Source organism: Sceloporus undulatus, chromosome 2 (assembly GCF_019175285.1).
Source record: "Sceloporus undulatus isolate JIND9_A2432 ecotype Alabama chromosome 2, SceUnd_v1.1, whole genome shotgun sequence".
Classification (NCBI taxonomy): Eukaryota; Metazoa; Chordata; class Lepidosauria; order Squamata; family Phrynosomatidae; genus Sceloporus; species Sceloporus undulatus.
This window is the reverse complement of record NC_056523.1, coordinates 188,287,401-188,306,328: the sequence shown is the minus strand read 5'-3', so window position 1 is coordinate 188,306,328 and position 18,928 is coordinate 188,287,401. Positions and strand designations below refer to the sequence as shown.

General features: G+C 43.6%; 1 protein-coding gene across 9 annotated transcripts in view; it reads left to right on the top strand.

The window, feature by feature from the left end:
* HUWE1 (HECT, UBA and WWE domain containing E3 ubiquitin protein ligase 1) overlaps positions 1-18,928 on the top strand; it is a 129,775-nt gene extending 110,847 nt beyond the window's left edge. For 8 of the 9 annotated variants that reach the window (XM_042451569.1, XM_042451567.1, XM_042451570.1 and 5 more), the window contains 17 exons: positions 2,302-2,881; positions 3,372-3,490; positions 3,574-3,730; positions 8,297-8,429; positions 8,543-8,745; positions 9,014-9,141; positions 11,677-11,773; positions 11,953-12,108; positions 12,452-12,697; positions 13,006-13,123; positions 13,728-13,868; positions 14,140-14,427; positions 14,537-14,642; positions 15,510-15,627; positions 16,097-16,278; positions 16,628-16,818; positions 18,404-18,928. In XM_042451569.1, the coding sequence (XP_042307503.1) occupies positions 2,302-2,881; positions 3,372-3,490; positions 3,574-3,730; positions 8,297-8,429; positions 8,543-8,745; positions 9,014-9,141; positions 11,677-11,773; positions 11,953-12,108; positions 12,452-12,697; positions 13,006-13,123; positions 13,728-13,868; positions 14,140-14,427; positions 14,537-14,642; positions 15,510-15,627; positions 16,097-16,278; positions 16,628-16,818; positions 18,404-18,506 (3,066 nt within the window). In that variant the 3' untranslated portion in view covers positions 18,507-18,928. The remainder of the gene's footprint in view (positions 1-2,301; positions 2,882-3,371; positions 3,491-3,573; positions 3,731-8,296; positions 8,430-8,542; positions 8,746-9,013; positions 9,142-11,676; positions 11,774-11,952; positions 12,109-12,451; positions 12,698-13,005; positions 13,124-13,727; positions 13,869-14,139; positions 14,428-14,536; positions 14,643-15,509; positions 15,628-16,096; positions 16,279-16,627; positions 16,819-18,403) is intronic. The other variant, XM_042451568.1, reaches the window with a different exon arrangement.

Here is an 18,928-nt window from a genome sequence, read left to right as displayed (position 1 = left end):
ATTATTATTATTATTATTATTATTATTATTATTATTATTATTATTATTATTATTATTATTATTATGCGGAATTCCCCGTACGTAGGGGGGGGACCAGAACAGATCCCCCAGGTAAGGGAAGGGCCCACTGTACCTCCCCCTTTCATATCAGCAGAAAACAGCCATGAACACCATTTTTCTTAGGGTTTGTTGCTGGATCAAGGTTTAGCAATCAGCTGGCTGCAAAATCTTATTTCTTGAAAGCAGCTAAAACAGACCAAAAATATTGAACTTTGAGCCCTCCACAGGATCTGTTTTTCTTATCAGTAAGCATTCCACCAGGCAGAAAGAAAGAAAGAATCTGAACTTGAACATGTTAAGGGTTCCCCCCCCCCCCAATTCTAAAAATGTTTATATTGCCTGTCATTAGATTCCAGAACAAGAATATATACTCTTCCTACTTAGTTAAGAGGTAGGGATACCTTGGTGCCTTCCATGGATGCTTTGTAAAGGTAATGTGGCTTTCCAAGAGCTCCAGCTCTATCAACCCTTTTTATTATGCTAGCAGCCAGATTAGTTTGCTAATCTGTCTTACTAGATAACTACTTTATGGTCCATAGAAAAGAATCAAGGAGTACAGCTCCCAGTCTGCTGTCTGGCAAGGAGGCTGCAGCTGGTATCCCAGACAAGAAGCATCTTCTTTTGGCTTTGTGGCAAGGCCAGCTCACCTATATGAAGAATATTGTCCTATTGTTTTGTTTAATTCTGAATGAAGTCTTTCTATAAACACTTTATAGAAATTCTTTATGTAGACTAGATACGTGTCTGGATCTTAAGGTTGCAAATATGTGTCACATAATTTGTGGACTTGGATCATTGGGTGAGTCATTAACCTGTATCCAAGTAGGTTAATGGGAAGTGGGAAGACCGCTTTTTGAGACTGGGTAAAGACAAGTACAAGGAGACACTATTGTATAATGCTTTAAATAGATGGGGCTCCAATTACTACTTCATCACCCAGCCAGAAAGTTGATGGGAACCTGCGACATACTTCTCTGTATGGTTTACCCTCTTAACTTGGTGAAAACTGATTTGGAGCTCTGTGCCCCTGCTGCTTCACAAAAATTGTATATACATAGGGTTGCCATCCCTGGGGACCTCCAAACCGGGAAAAATGTAGGACAAGGTTTAAAAATGTAGGTTTTTTTTTGTTTGTTTGTTTGTTTTTTTGTTTGTTTGTTTTTTTAAATTTTCGGGCCGGGAAATTTTAAAAAAAAAGGTCCTACATTTTTAAACCTTGTCCAAGGCCTCGCTGGGGCCTGGGTGACAGTGTCCTCCAAGCCCATGCCAGGCCTGGGAGGACTCCACAATCGCGGAGCCCCATCCAGGGCCTGGCTGGGGGGTGGGAGGCAGCGTCCCCCAAGCCCATGCCAGGCCTGGGAGGACTTCGTGATTGAGGAGCCCCATCCAGGGCCTCGCTGGGGGGGAATCCCTGGGGAATCCCCCGCCTCCCTGCGCGCCTGCGCCACCTTCCCCCACCTCCTCTCCCCCTCCCTGCGTGGAGGAGGTGCTGCCTCCATCCACCTTCGCCTCCTCCGCGCGGCCTGGGGGAGAGGGGGTGGAGGAGGAGGGTGGCGCGGGCGCGCGGGGAGGCGCTGCCTCCAGCTTCGCCTCCTGCGCCCCAGGCCCTCGCTGCCCTCCTCTTCCTCCCCGCCTCCCCGAGGAGGAGGCAGCGAGGCCTGCCTGGGGCGCAGCAACCCAGGCTGCAACGGGGGCTCCTGGTTTTGGGGCTACACCCGTGCCGAGAGGGGCTCGGGGCCCCAAAATCGCGAAATTCCCGGTTGCAGCCGGGTTATGGCAAGATATATACAGGGTACAGATTAATGGGATACTTCTTATTACAGAACTGATACTAGTTTCTGAAGCAGCAATCCAGGCTGCTTTCCTTTATGTTTTCATTTCCAGGATGTAACAGCTTCTCATGACTGATATTGAGTTGCTTGATAGCTGCCATTAGCAATAAAGTATGTTCATGTATACTGAATGTTTGCTAGAACAGTATCATCTACTGGAGACTTTCCAAATGGCAGTTCAGGTTCGCCCAGGGTTTAGTGCTGCTCTTTGTCCTAGCAGATGGTAGTGGTGTTGTTGTATGAGATTATAGGGTAGAGTGAGAGAGGATGAATGTTGAAGAGTTCATATCTTTTAAATCTGACAAGCCAGTAGAAAATCCTGTAGATCTGAAAGATACATTTTCAAACAGATTCAGTTGACAGGTCCCATGACATGACTTTCTCTGTTTTTCCTCCCTTAACTTTCCAGGTTTTCCCTAGCCATTTCACACAGCAGCGGACCAAAGAGACCAACTGTGAAAGTGAACGAGAACGTGGAACAAAACTGTCGGGCAGTCCTTGTCCGGGTCAGACAGGCAATAGCGGCATCTCAACTGACTTCTGGGATTTATTAGTCAAACTAGATAACATGAACGTAAGCCGCAAAGGCAAGAACTCGATCAAATCTGTGCCTGTGAGCACTGGCTCTGAGGGGGAGAGCTCCCCTTATAGCCTGGAAGCCTCTCCTCTAGGTCAGCTAATGAACATGCTGTCCCACCCGGTAATCAGACGGAGCTCACTGCTGACAGAGAAGTTGCTGCGTCTGCTGTCTCTCATCTCCATTGCTCTGCCTGAGAACAAGACAACGGCTGAGGGAGCAGCCAATCATGCTGCTATTGCTGCTGCCGCCGCCGCCGCCGCTGCTACTGCTGCAACCACCACCCCAGCGCCTGCACCTGCCCCTGCACTGGCTGCTGCAGCGGCTGTAGCTGCTGCAACTGCAGCTGCAACTGCTGCTTCAATAGCCACCTCCGTAACTGCCACGACTACTGTCCCCACCACTGTGTCCAGTAAGTCTTCTGTTTATTGGGGAGAGGGAAACATAATTCTGCTTTTTCCCTAGTAAAAGTGAGGAGCAAGGAGCTATGAAGGGGCTGAAATATAACTCCCAGCTACTCCATCATTTCTGGGTTTTGAAGACTTCAGTGACATCACTACAGATACTTAAGCATGTTAGAGCCATAAGGGCTAGAAATTTGTGGGGTTTTAATAAAACAAAAGACCTGGATTTCCTAAGCTGAATTCTGTATCAGATAGCACATCCCAAGGTATGTTTGTGCTCCCACAGAATGCTATGTATTGACACACATAATAACTGATGTGGGAACCAGGTGTAAGGAGGTGTAGACAGACAGCACCTCTCTTCATGTGGCTACCAAGGGCTACTGAATTAAAATGGTAGATCAGTGTTCAGATGAAGATTTCTCTGACTTTTTTAGCCTGTGGGTTGATCTTCAAATTCTAAGATAGTACTAGCTTGCCTCTTTTCATTTCTTGCAGCTATAGGAAAAAACAGCAAATCACCGGCCAAGGTGAGCGAAGGGGGAGGCGGAGGTGGGACTGACAGCAAAATGGCAGCCTCGGGCCTAACAGAAAACCAGCTACAGCTGTCTGTGGAGGTAAGTTGTTACAGTAGAGTGGAGGGAGAGGGAGCAAACCTTCCATCTGTCAGAAACAGTTATGATTCCCATTTCCATGCCAGGTGCTGACTTCTCACTCCTGCTCTGAAGAAGGCCTGGAAGATGCTGCCAATGTCCTCTTGCAGCTATCACGAGGTGACCCAGCCACACGTGACACTGTGCTCAAGCTCCTGCTTAATGGAGCCCGGCAGCTGGGGTATACACTCTGCAAACAGATAGGTAAGAAAAGGTGAATCAGAAAAATGCCAGTGTAAGCGCCATGCCCTGCCTGCTTCACTGAGCCATTCCAGTGAAAACTCTGAAGGGATGAAGCCAGACATTGTAAAAATAGCTTTAAAAAGTTCTCTAGGCATCTTAGTCAGTGCTCTGCTTTCGTGAGAGGTCTCAGAACTGCTTATCTTGAGAAATGGTGGCTATAACATGTGAGTAATGTTCAAAAGAACCCAGCTCCTCATGGGCAAGCTGATGACTCAGAAGACTGTCCTGATGTCAAGTCTGATTGAGCTGCATATGTTCTAGGAGCTCCTCTGCTAAGTGCTTCTAGTTTGAGTAGGAAAATGTAACTATTAACTTTATAATTTTTGTGTTATGGAACTTTGATCCATTCAGTAGGATTTGTAGTTTGGGAATTCACCTGGACCCAGTGCTGCTTCTGGAAGTCAAGAAGCAAGGGTGCCCTTAGCCCAGCTTAGACTGATGCACCAACTACACTTTTGTCTGGAGAAATCATGCTACATTACACAGACACAAAAGTTTAATCAGAATTGGAGTATCGTTAAGGGATTCAGCAACAGATTAATCCAGAGGTGCCAAAGGCAGAATTTGGAAGAAGATAGGAGTTCTGGAAAAGAGACGTAATTTACTAAAAAAAAAAAAAAAAAAGGGAAAGGAAAAAGACTAATGCTAACTGTTGCGAAGATAGGTTTACACAGCAAAGGCCTAGGAAGTGTTCCAGAAAAGTTAAATGTACAAACCATTAAGAGGATATGAATATAGAAACAGTGGATAATAACTGGAATGATGATTTTGAGGAGGAAGATATAGCAGAAAAGTTTGACTCTTCTGAGGAGGAGGAGGAGCGGGAGGAAGAGGAAAATTAGAAATGGTTATTGCAGAGTGAGTCATTTAGAGGATTGTTGAAGAGAGTGTTCCAGACATTAGGAGATAATAAATGAGAAATTCAGTCTGATGGTGCTAATGTTAAAGACAGGGTAGCATCAGTTATCAAAAGACAAGTACCTCAAGAGACTGAAATACCGTTCCCTAAGAGGTTTAAAGAGCTAATTGAAATGGAGTAGAACACTTGTTTAAACACCAGGAGATGCTGTATTCCTTTATTAAGAAAGAGAGAGAGTTTTAGAAGATCCCATTATTTTATCGGGCAATTGCTCTTACTTCCGGGCAGTAGTCTCATAAGGAGAAATATCTTTTAAAGAGGAAGTTGAAAGAAGAGCAGATACAGCTCTGAAAAGATCTCATGAGGCCTCGATTTTAACTATAAGATCATCAGTAACTCCATCAATGTTTGCTTGGGAAGCTATATTGTGGGTACAGGAGATTCTTAAGACTGAAGATTTGAGTTTGTAAGCAATGCACAAGGCTTTGGGAAAAGTAAGGAAAGTGCTGGAATATATAACACACACAGAAAATGATGTCATAGCCTTTGCATATAAATTCAGTTACAGTAGTGAGAAAGTTTATGTGGTTACATCATTGGGATGCGGACCAGAAGTCCAGAAACAATTTGGAATATTATTTAAGGGAGATCATCAGAGATGTGCCATTGGTAGAGAGCAAAGAGAAAATAGATAGGGTTAAGGAAGAGGTGGTTCGACCCCTAGAAGGGGTGGGCCTCTATATTGACAAAAGGGAGGTGCTGGTGGAGGATGATTACTGTTTTTTTGGAGTTTTATGGTCAGAGGTAACATTGGATTAATGGGTTAGACATTCAGGTTTGACAAGAGGCTGAAAAAATGCTTATTGGAAATAAGAGCAATAGGTTCCAGTGGATCAGTGGTTCACTGGAGTTTACTCTGTTTTTTTCATTGTTCTAAAACGCAATGGGATATTTCATCCCATTTTGAATCTAAGGTTACTCAGTAAATTTGTGCAGTACCTGAGATTCAAAATGGAAGGCATTACAGACAATTAAAAAACCCCTAAAGGTCAGGGATCTAATGACATCAATAGATCTGAAAGAAGCATAGCTTCATATTCCAATTGTGCCTCCAGACAGATATTTGAGATTCTAATTATCAAGGCAAACACTACCAGTTCAGAGTGCTGCCGTTATGTCTGATATGGGTGCCAAGGGTGTTTACAAAAGTACCGGTTCCTTTGATTGGGTATCTAAAGCAATTTTAATGACATCTTACTTGAAAGCAAATTCAAAGGACAAAATAATAGGAAATCTGAGACGGACATAACAGAGCATTATGGCTTTTTGATAAATTACAAAAAACTATCGTTTGACACCAGCTACCTTACTGACCCATTTATGGGCTCAAATAAAGTTTAGGTGTTCTGAACCTTTCAAGGAAAAGAAAGGTCAGATTGAAGCAGGATGTAAAATCTGTAACATCTTTGAGGCCTCCAGATGTAATGTTGTTGGCAAAAGTTATAGGGCTCCTAATTTCAACAATATAGCCAATTCTGTGGAGAGGATATTATTCCGGGGGCCTTGAGAGGCATGTCGTAACCCATCAGCAAAAGACATTATTTAGTACCATTGCTAAGATCTTTCAGAACAGAATTAAAATGGTGACTGAGGGACACCAATTTGAAGCACTGTTGAAACACAGCCTTATACAGATGCAAACCCCACTGGTTGAGGGCTCATTATGGAGGTTGAGCGCAAGGAATTTGGAGTGGTCTAAACAAGATGCACAATATAAATTATTTGTAGTTAGAAGCAGTACAGTTGGCTCTGCTTAGTTTTGTGTCAGTTGTCCAGCGGCATCATGTTCAAGTGTGGACAGACAACACGACAGTCTGAACATATATCTGCAACCAGGAAGTTAATTGATTACTCCTATTGATAACAGAATTGAATAGGTTATTCCAAGTGTGCTGAGAAAAATCTCAAATTGATTTTGGCAGTTTATCTCAAGTACAAAATACAGCGCGCCTGCGCCACACGCGGGCGCGCTTTACGCGGCTTGCGCATACGTGGGGCGGAAGGGGCGGCGCGTCCCATTCAATTGCATGGGTGCACATGCCCGTCGCGCCCTGCGTGCCGCCGTGCACGAGCCCCATTGTTTACAATGGGGCTTGAGCATAGGCGGAATTCGCCTTACACGGAGGGATCCGGAACGGATCCCCGCGTAAGGCGAGGGCCCACTGTAAATGTTACCGCATATTACCTCAGAATCAAGTACAGTCACCCCTCCGTTTTTGCGGACTTGAAGTCCATGTTTCGATTATTCACGGGGGGCGAGCTCCATTGGCTAAAATGACATGTGTGCCTATTTGAGCCAATGGGGCTTGAATATATGCGAGTTTCTGTCCTCCCCCCCCCCCCCCCCCCCGGAGGAGGGGTCCAGAATGGATCCCTTGCAAAAATGGAGGGGCAGCTTTACATCCAGGAGAGTGGACACTGAATTATGCTATTTTCCTGCATCTGAAAAACTGTTGGGAGCCATTTCAAGTAGACTTATTTGCTTCTGCAAAGATTTTCAAATTTCTGCAAAGGCTATTCTTTTCAGTTGATGAAAGAAAAGATGCAGAGGCATTTGATGCATTAATGAATGGTTGCCATTATGCATTTCCATGTATACAAATTCCCACAAGAAGAAGCATCCAAGGTACTAATAGTGCTGTGTTGGCCCAGAAGGTTGTGGTTACCATTACTAATTCAAATGTCATTGGTATCTACATGGAGATTGTCACAACTATCAGGGATCAGTACATCATCTAGATCCAGAATGGCTAGATCTAACTGCTTGGGGATTAAAAAGAGAGTCTTAGACTTGCAGAGTTACTGGACAGAGCTAATAGTTACTATTTTGGCATCCAGAAGGATGTGAATTCAAAATATTTATAAAATGGCTTGGAAGACTTATGAGAACTAATGTAGTTCAAATAATTTAAGAGTAGAAATAGTAGAGGTGAAAGATGTCTTGCAATTTTTGTCTTTTTACAGTACTTGTTCTTGATCCCTTAGATAGGCCATCTTGCAATTTTAAAGTTGCTTTTCTTGTAGGTACAAATTCAGCTAAAAGGATTTCAGAACTGGCAGCTTAGTCAATTTGAATTTATGAAAGTTTGAGCAAGATAACATTAATACTGGAACCAATGTGTTTACCAAAACACATTCCAAAAAGAGGAGTTACCAGAGGCAAATTATTTGTCTACTTTCTGTCAAAATCATCCAGTCAAACATAAGTGGTACTTTGAACATAAGGAGGACAGTTATTTAGACTTTAAATCAGGGCCAGATAATTTAACTGACAGAGAAGGGAAAGAGTACTCATGGTGATAAGAGAAAAAGAATGCAAACTCCTTCCTAGTAGGGTTGGCATGTCGGGATTAACCTAATCGTGGGTTGATCCTGCCATCTGAGAATTACTATTCATGGTAAATCTAAGCCCTCCTTCTGTTTTAGTTGCCTGTTGTGTTTGGTATTTCAGTTATTGAAATGATGTATTTCCATACATAGCTATCTTGTGCATATTTTACAGTGGAAAGGTAAAATAATGTGTTTTTCAAAAAGAAATAGAATGCACGGGATAGGATTTTCCTTCTTGCAAGATATGATCAGTCTCAAACCTAAGATTTCCTTTCTAGGCACACTCTTGGCAGAATTACGAGAATACAACTTGGATCAGCAGCGTCGGGCCCAGTGTGAATCCCTTTCACCTGATGGACTGCCTGAGGAGCAGCCTCAGACCACCAAATTGAAAGGCAAGATGCAAAGCAGGTGAGTCTCCTCAAAGATGGCCTCCTGTCACCTTACTCTGAGTGGCCTTGGCTGATCTTCTCCCCCACCACCACCTTTTTCTATTTTTTATTTATTTATTTTTGGTCCGGCAGGTTTGATATAGCAGAGAATGTGGTGATTGTAGCCTCACAGAAGCGCCCTCTGGGTGGTCGGGAGCTCCAGTTACCCTCCATGTCTATGCTGACTTCGAAGACCTCTACACAGAAGTTCTTCTTGAGGGTGCTGCAGGTCATAATTCAGCTGCGGGATGACACACGCCGTGCCAACAAAAAGGCAAAACAGACAGGCAGGCTAGGTATGTCAGACAGATAGGAAGGTCTGTGTGAGACCTCTTGTGGGTGCTGGAGGACTGGGCAAGAGACCAGATACTGAGTTAGGCGACTGCAGTACTTTCCTGCAGCAGAGTTGGGAGACATGCTGTGGAGATACCCTCTCCCCATTCATTTGAGACTGAAGCTGAAGTGGGGTGGGGAATAGAAAAAAGTGGGGGACATGTCTGTGAAAAGTTTAGATTCAGTGCACAGTCTTCATGCTCCTTTTCCTCCCCTCCGTTCTTTGTGCAGGTACTTCCGGTCTGGGCTCAGTTAGCAGCATCCAGGCCGCTGTTCGGCAGCTGGAGGCTGAGGCTGACGCCATTATACAAATGGTACGTGAGGGTCAGAGGGCCCGGAGGCAGCAGCAAGCAACAACGGTTAGCATGGTGCCTGTGGCGCTTGTAGGCCACTCATTTTGTTTATTTGAATTACCCTTTTTTCATTCTTTTACATGCCTTTTTCCATCTCTTCTCCTCTCTTTTTATGCCTCTCTGGTTTGTCATCAGAGCCTCTTTGTGTGGTGGTGGGGAGGTGACCAACTCCTGACTGCTTTTGGCTTCTAATCATGAAAGCTTTTCTTCAGAGTGAATTGAAGGAAAGCTGCAGGGCAAGGTATTCCAAACTGGTTTCTATATTTGAGTGGAGGAGGTTGAAAAGGTCTGGTTTCATACAGAAAGTGCTAGACAGGGCTTTCTGTTTGTATCTGGCTTATGTTTACTCCCTTTGCATTTTCCCTGGTACTAGACTTCCATAGTCTTTACCTTTTTACAAAAATCTTCTGACTGGTTTGAGAAATCTTAACTGGATATTTGCTAGTGCCTTCTGTGATTGTTGGGATTTTCACTTACATACACACCCCATTTTTGTTTTCTCTTTCATATTATTTTACTCACTGTCCTAACACTTACTTAGTTTTCTTAATTTTTATTTTGTTTTGTTGTTATTATCGGTGTGCTAAAGCCTCTGAATGGCCTGGACACCGGTGTGCAAAATAGTGATTACCCCTTTCCTATTCATTTGGTTTTGGCATATCTTTGGGCAATAGATGGAAGACCACCAACATATACTGTATGAAGTGCTGTAGGCTATAATGCAGAGGAAGGAACTGACAAACCATCTTTGAGTTTTTCATGCCTAAGAAATCTCTATGAAGCATTCATGGAGTTGTCATAGGTCAATAGGCAACTTGAAAAGTGTGTACATACTAAGCAGTTATGTACTGATGGGATAAATAAGGGCTCCACAACTTTAATAGCATGCTGGAAATAAAATGAGAAGAAAGTGTCTTTTTGTAGCTCTAGCCTCCTTGCTCTCACATATTGTTCAACTGTTCTATTAAAAGCTGAGTATGAATGGTAAAATAAAGGTATGCTGAGAACAAGATAACCTGGTGGGGTGTGACAAAAATGTAGCTATACATCACTGAAGTAGCTATTTTGCATTGGAGAGGGAGTTGAACTGTGAGTGGGACCAGATTAATTTTGCAGCTTCGCAAAGTTCTGCTTTCTGGTGAGGTTTTTAAAATTACATTTACCCTGGCGTGGGACTCCGATGCCATGGGACCTTTTCTATAGCCTCTAAACTGTTTGTATCCAGTCTCTCTCTTAATGCTTCAGACAGTCTATGGGTACTGTTAAATTCTTTTGATTTCTGTGCAAGGTGTAAAAACAAAAACAACTGGTGAACAGTGAACAGCTGCCTACTGCTACTATACAGAGAAAATTATGAGCTAAATGCCTAGTTTACAGCCTGTATCTGTAACCATGGCTACGCTCTGCATCTCTCTGCCCTTCTTGCAGCCCCATTGGAACCCATTTTGGTAGTAAGGTGGCATATAAGTGTAATAAATTTTAAAAAATCTGCTTTATTGTCCTTTCCAAGCTTAAATTTACTCAAATTGGAGAACAGACTTGGTTTGGTTCTGCGTGGGTTTGGCTCTGAGTGAGTTAACCTCCCTGGTAGCTCTAACTTCTGCCCGCTTTGGATCCAGCACTGTATGCTGTACTTCCATATCCCCTCTCATCAGATGTGGCCGTGAAGCAGAGCCAGTTTCCTTAGGCACAACTACACTGCATTACTTCAAAGCCCATGTTTGTGTGAGGCATGATGCCCAGACATGGAGGGCCAGGGACACACATTATTTCATTATATTACATTATTTTGATTGCTGCATTTAGTTCTGACTGGTGGCAGATGGCAATAATTCATAAGAATATGTAATGACATCAAGCGACACCTGAACCTTAACTTCAGGCACCTTTTGGGTGACAAATGCCCTGGAATACATGAGACTGGGACCCACCTCTCTCCACACAGTTGCATTTTTTAGGCCCCAGTGCTATCCAGCCTAGGCTGCAGATTATATAGGATGGCTACATAGTCAATGCTATTCTCAATAGAGGTGGGCTACCCTCTTTGTGGTGTGTGGGCTTTGTAGAATGGGTTGTCCCCTGTAGGAAGGTCCCTGATGACAATTTATCACGTCTCTTCCCTCTATATTTTGCTTTCCAAGATTTTTTCCCTGGCGAAAACCTCTCACTTCTCTTTCCTGTATACTTTGCTTTCCAAGAACTTTTCCCACTCCAGTGCATGCATTTCACATAGCTCCTGGCTGTAATTGCCCTGCCTTCTCAGATTTCACGCATGTCATGCTTTCTGCTAGCTGTTTTTCTGCTGCCCTATTATTCTGTCATTCAGTTTGTTCCCTCTCTGCAGATTTTAGCTTTTGTGTGACAGCATGTTTAACCTCTTTTTGTTTCTGTAGAAGGTGGATTCAAATGGTAGGGCTACCATGTACAGTTCTGTTGGGTCCATTTTCTGTCTTCCTTGTGGGAAGCCATTGGTTGATCTCCCAGTGTTTAAGTGTTCATGGGAGGATGCAGCCCTCACTAATACATATCTCTTCTGTTCAGTCGGAGTCCAACCAGGCAGAGGGCTCTGTGCGAAGAGATGAATCTCCTATGGATGTGGATCAGCCATCACCAAACACCCAAGACACCCAATCAGTTGGTTAGTCTCTTTCTTTCTGTTGGGGAGGGGTGCTATTTTTAAAGTGGGTAAGCTGTTTGATGTGTATAGGCCTTTCTTTCTTTCTTTCTAGTATTGGTGCCATGGTGTCACCAGTCAGGAAATTAAGAGTATATTTTATATCCAGGATCTGTATGAGCTGAGATTTTCTCTTCTTACAGTATCAGAAGGGTCCCAGCAGGGTGAGAAGGAGAAAGAGGAGCGCCCTCCTGATTTGCCTTTGCTCAGTGAGCAGCTCAGTCTGGATGAATTGTGGGACATGCTAGGAGAGTGTCTGAAGGAACTGGAAGAGTCCCATGACCAGCATGCTGTGCTTGGTAAGGTTTCTGGGCTGCTTGGCAACATCATAAAATTATAGAATTTTAGAGTTGAGACCACAAAAGAAATCTTGTCATGTATCCATGATTAAAACACCTTGAAAATTTGTTCAAAAATCTCCACAAAGTTGTTGAGTTCACCTTCACCCCCAGTAGTCTATTCCACGGTTCAGCACCTCTTTTTTGTAATTTGGATCCATTGGTTCATGTTCTAGTCTAGTCTCTGGAGCAGGAGGAAACAAGGTTGCTCCATCTTCTAGATGACATTCCCTTCAGATATTTAAGATGGCTATCGGGCTGCTTCAGGCCTCTTTGGGACCTTACCTCTTCTTCTCCCCAACAGTGCTGCAGCCAGCAGTGGAAGCCTTCTTCCTGGTGCATGCCACAGAGCGGGAAAGCAAGCCACCAGTGCGGGACACCCGGGAAAGCCAACTAGCTCACATTAAGGATGAACCTCCACCTCTTTCACCTGCCCCTCTGACGCCTGCAACACCCTCTTCCCTTGACCCCTTTTTCTCCCGTGAGCCTTCATCCATGCACATCTCCTCCAGCCTCCCCCCAGACACTCAGAAGTTCCTCCGCTTTGCAGGTAAGCTCAACATATATTCAGAGAATTCAGAGGAATTACTTCATAAGAACTTCAGTGTGGGATCTGGGCTGTCTTGTCTCAGGAGAGCAACTAGATGCTTAGTTTTGGAAGAGAGTAGAAACCATCAAATACTTAGAGATGGGGTTAGCAGGCCAAGACTGGTAATGTGTGTGGTTAATTTCGGTCTTTAGCTGGATAATGTTCTTGGGCTAAGGAATTTGGGAAGCGGGGAAATCTGCAGCATCCCAGGAAGACAATATAAGTAAGGAACCCACAACAGAAACATCACTTGTCTTCTTGCCTTGTAGAGACACACCGCACTGTGCTGAACCAGATCTTGCGTCAGTCTACCACCCACCTGGCTGATGGTCCCTTTGCTGTCCTCGTTGATTACATTCGTGTGCTGGACTTTGATGTTAAACGAAAGTAAGTTTCAGTGTGGGATCTCAGTTCTTGTTTCCACATTGTTTTCTTCGGTTCTCTCTTCTAAAACAAAAGCAGCAGGAAATTTTGATGTTGCTGTTACTGTTATATTTATTTATACCCCCTTTTCTCCCCAGACTGAGACTCAAGGCAGCCTAGAGGAACTAAACCAGATACAGTTTTTTAATCTATGGGTTGTAATCATGTGTAACCAAAGAGTATAAGGTCCCATTTTGGAACGCATGGGGAGATTGTCCCAGTGCGATCCCAGGCTAATGCACTTAAGTTTTATCTAATCTATAAGGCCTTCCCAAGGGATAGATAGGCTCTCCATACCCAGACATTTGTTGTAGCCTTGTTCTGTTCTCACAGTGACAAATGGGGTTGGGTAATCAATTAGGATGGAATTAAAAGGTTCAGTTTTGTTCTGTTTCTATGCAAGTGTTCTCCTTCCCCAGGAGTGACTTAAAGATCTGTCAATCACCCAACAAAACAGCATGTCACATTTTCAATGCTTTATATTCAGGAACAGCTCTATCTAGGTTGTCCTGTAGTCATAACTCTGCATGTCAGAGGTGGTGACTACATGCTTACACCTCTTCCTCAGGTACTTCCGGCAAGAATTGGAAAGACTGGATGAAGGGCTGAGGAAAGAAGACATGGCTGTACATGTGCGTCGGGATCATGTCTTTGAAGACTCTTACCGGGAATTGCATCGCAAGTCACCTGAAGAAATGAAAAACAGATTGTGAGCAATTAATGCTATGTTTCAGCTGTTAATCTTCTTGTAGCATTTTGAAATTGGGTTCTTCTCATACACACCAGTTTATGGGCTGTCTTTACTTACTTAGGGACTTAGGCCATTTTCCAGGCTTTTTCCAGTGTCCCTCAAAACACATGCATGTTGTTGGTTTTCCCTTATCCTGCAGATAGTCACCATACATTAGGTACTTACAGGCCCACTAGCCCATCTCCTGCTTTAACATTTCTTAATTTTTGTACCCTCTATGTTCTATCAGATATATAGTGTTTGAAGGGGAAGAAGGCCAGGACGCTGGTGGTCTACTGCGTGAGTGGTACATGATCATCTCCCGGGAGATGTTCAACCCCATGTATGCACTCTTCCGCACGTCACCTGGTGATCGAGTCACCTACACCATCAATCCTTCCTCTCACTGTAACCCCAACCACCTCAGCTACTTCAAATTTGTTGGGCGCATTGTGGCTAAGGCAGTGTATGACAACCGGTTGCTAGAGTGCTACTTCACCCGCTCCTTCTACAAGCATATCCTGGGCAAATCAGTCAGGTGAGTAATGCATTTGCTTTAGGTACTTGCTGAAAATACACATCTTCATTCTTTTTTATAAGTCCATGAGAACTCTTCCTGACACAGCTGATGTCCTTCAACCCTGCAGGTACACAGATATGGAGAGCGAGGATTACCACTTCTACCAGGGACTGGTGTATCTCCTAGAGAATGATGTCTCCACACTGGGCTATGACCTCACCTTCAGCACTGAGGTAACCTGCCATCTCCTTCTGTTGGAGGATTTCAGATCTTTGGCTGTTTGTGTTAAAGCTAAAGAGAGAAGAGGCAAAGAAATATTCTGCAAAATCAGTACACTGGACATGTGTTCCTAGTAGAAGATAATGTCTGATCAATTTGGGTACACTCAAATTTTGTGCGCAAAAATCACATGCTGACATGCCTAATATTTGAAGCTGACTAGATCTGCAGAATTAGGACATTGGTTATAATTAGTGTAAGGGAAAGCAGTGGTACTGTAGATGTTGGTTGTGTTTATTGGGGGTTGTGGTGGAAGTGTTGTGCCAAGGATGACACCATAGGGATGGTGCCATAGGGAGGTCATAGTGGCTTCTGTTTCTTTTACTATACAGAGATACTTTTTCAGCAGCCCTCATGATTTACTGTAACATTACATGATAATAAAGGGGGGGGGGGGGGGGAGCCTATGGAGCTGAACAAGGATTAAAAGAAGACCCAGTACTGCACCAAACTGAATTTTAGGCTTTTTAGGATGGGCAAAGCAGTTTCCCTCAGAATCCATGCTATCTGCTTTTTGGTTGCTTACAGTGGTACCTCGGGTTACGAAATTAATTCGTTCCGCGGCTAATTTCGTAACCCGAAAAACCTTCGTAACCTGAATTGCCATAGGCGCTAATGGAAAAAATAGCTCTCTGCTGCCCTCCGGTGGCGGAAAATAGCGCCGAGGTTTTTTCGTAACCCGAAAAAACCTTCGTAAGCCGAAACAATAAATCCCTATGGGATTTTTTCGTATCCCGAAAAATTCGTAAGCTGGGTAATTCGTATCCCGGGGTACCACTGTATTGTTCTTCTCTCTCGTCCTCCTATTCCCACCCAAAAAGGTTCAAGAGTTCGGTGTGTGTGAGGTACGTGACCTTAAGCCCAATGGAGCCAACATCCTTGTGACTGAGGAGAACAAGAAGGAATATGTGCACCTGGTGTGTCAGATGAGAATGACAGGTATGTTGGGGCAGAATGTGTTGGGAGAGGGCAGTTTAGGGGACAGCTGTAAAGGAGACCTGGGAATCTAATCCTATCTCTGCTTTAACCTGGGTGTCTTCACCCCATTTTTCTTGCATCTACCAGTTATATTAATATCCCCACCTCTGCTAATGTAGTAAGTTACAAACAGGTCTCAGAACTACCAGAAGCTATACATACTGTGCAACAAATAATGTGGAAATACAAATTTTAAAAACATTGCTTCATTGTGGGGAGGGGAGTCACAAAGTCAGGGAAAAGGTAGTCATATTTTTTCGACTTCCTGTTTAAGGCAAACCAAGTCATATGTGAGAAATAGTAAATTTTGCATACATTGGGGGGGAAATAGAAATGCTCTACAAACACTATTCTTTTCTGAGCCGCAGGTTATTCAGGAATTTCTTTCATTTCTTCATTCCTAGTAGTAAGCTCTGTTTCCCTCTGGCAGGAGCAATCCGCAAGCAGCTGGCTGCCTTCCTGGAGGGCTTCTATGAGATCATCCCCAAGCGCCTCATCTCCATCTTCACAGAGCAGGAGCTGGAGCTGCTGATCTCAGGCCTACCCACCATTGACATAGATGACCTGAAATCCAACACAGAGTATCACAAGTATCAGGCAAACTCAATCCAGGTTAGCCTTTTTATTTCTTCAGATCACATTTTTTTTCTGGTAAACTCCATTTCTTCAGAATAGTAATGTTAAAACCTAATGGACAGCTCTCTGTTTCATTATCCTCTGGAGCACTGACAAATTTGGTTTCCTAATGAACACTAGACTTGGAGGTTAAATTTATGAAAGCTATATGTGACATGTCATTCAGAATTTGGAATTTGTGACTGTTTGCCACAAAGAGGGCTCCTTTCTTGGCCAGAAGGGTATTCTCTTCTTCTTCTAAAGGTCTCCAGACTTCTCATGCTGCCTAAAAGAAGTGAACACTTTTCTCATTGTGTTTGCTTCTCTTTCTCATTGTCCTTCACAGATCCAGTGGTTCTGGCGAGCATTGCGTTCTTTTGATCAGGCAGACAGAGCGAAGTTCCTGCAGTTTGTCACAGGCACATCCAAAGTGCCCTTGCAGGGCTTTGCTGCCCTGGAGGGCATGAACGGTATCCAGAAATTCCAGATCCACAGAGATGACCGCTCAACAGACAGACTGCCTTCTGCTCACACGTGGTAAGGGACAACTGGATGTCTTTGATATGTTCTCTCACTGATGCTTAGTTATTTCTTTGATATATGCTCCCAAACTACTTTTCAGTGTCCCCATCTCCATTTAATTTAATTTAATTGAAATGAACCTATAATGTTATGAATCTAAGTCTAGGTAGTGTTGATCCAAGCCCCAACAAAAGGCGGAATTTATTCTGTGTCTTCCTGGCTTTTGAACAATACTACCTAATTCCATGGCTGAGGTACAAGAGGAACTCATTTTGCTGGACAATTTTAGTCCCTAACTGGAGGTTGGGATGTCTATAAGAAGAGAGAGGAAAGAGTTTTACTTCCATTGAGGAAATAGAGGAATATACATCTTTAATCTCACAAATCAAGGTGTTATTTCTTAAAACGGAGTTGTCAAGACTCAACCGCTGTGTTTTATTGGCCCCAGTTGCAAATTGGGGTAGGATGTAGTGCCAGTGGTTGGGAAAGTGCTTGGCCCACATGTATACAGATTTTAAAAAGAATTAAAATCCTTTAGCTAAAAACAGTATAAAATTACATAAAACATAACAAAAGTTAAAAACATAACTAAAACACACACCTCGTGTAAATTCCTCCCTGACACAATTGTATATTAAAAACCTGCTTAACTAAAATTATCTACTCCAAGGGTTTAACCTGGTCATTCAGCATAGGTTTGGAGCTGATGTCTGGTTCAGATTAAGCGCTGACAAGTATCAAAGGTGAGAGGAGTAGGATTATTATTATTATTACTATTATTGTTGTTGTTGTTTCTTACCCACCTTTCCTCACAGCTCGAGGCGGGTTACAACATAGTCAAAACACAATCATTTCATAAAATACACATATTAAGCGATCTACACAATATTTATATTACAATATGTAGAACAATAATTAAATATAAAATTCATATTTAAAATTCATGATTAAAAACTGCCTGGATAGGCCTGCCAGAAGAGATGGGTCTTCAAATGTGTCTTATATTCCGACAAACTGGTTCAGTGTCCAAAATTCTTGCAACTTTGCTAATGGAGCAAGAAGTGAAGTTGAAGACTTTCATGGTTGACATCCATAGTTTTTTGTGGTTTTTCTCGGGCTATGTGGCCAGGTTCTAGAGGAGTTTACAGTTTTAAAAGATGTCTGGAGAGTTTGTGAGGCCTAGCAGTTGTGACATTCAAGCAACATTGGCGCGGGACAGATCGTCCAAAAAGGATGGTCTCCCGGCGCCTAGTTTTGGCCCACAGGAAAGCTGTAGCCTTCAGACCGTGGGACTTCCCTGCAGACCAAAAAGAACCTGTGAAAAGTGGGTTCTTCTTGCGATGTCATTATGATGTCACAGTGCACCAATGTCGACATGCGGATGCTATGCGTCCGGCACGTAACAATGGTGGCACCCATCTGTTTTGACGCCCTCATCACATGCGAAGGGCAAGGGGCATCTAGAAGTGCCACCCCTTGCACATGATGTGGGCGTCCTATCCTGTCCGTCTGGACCGGGCCATTTTTGCTTGGAGTTGATCTGTTTGATGTGTTTTTCTGTACTCTCCCCCTTGATATATTTACTGCTTTCTTTCTCCAGTTTCAACCAGCTGGACCTCCCTGCCTATGAGAGCTATGAGAAATTGCGTCACATGCTGCTACTGGCCATCCAGGAGTGCTCGGAGGGCTTTGGCCTGGCATAAGGGTGGTTCCAGCTGCCATATTTTTCTACTGTCAGACTTGGGGAGCAACGGGCGGGAGTGGAACCGAGCGATGCTCCTCCCCTTTTCCAACCACCTGTGTGTGTGTGCGTGCCCTGCTGCCCCCTTACTGAAGAGAGCCAGAGACCCCCAGCCAATCAGCCATCTTCGGAGGCGGGGCCAGGGTGCAACCCGGAGAGAAAAAGACAAATTATATATATAAATATATATATATTTTTTGGTTTAGTTTGCATTTCTTAATTTGTGCTTGGAATGTGTTGATGAGGCGGCGGGAGGGAGCGTTTGGATTCTTTTGTTGGTCTCTTTCCTTAGCACCCATTTGCTGCTGGAAAGGAACCTAAGGTTTAAAAAAATTCCAAAAAAGGAAAAAAAATTAAAAAATAAAAGCGCACTCTTGATAAGAA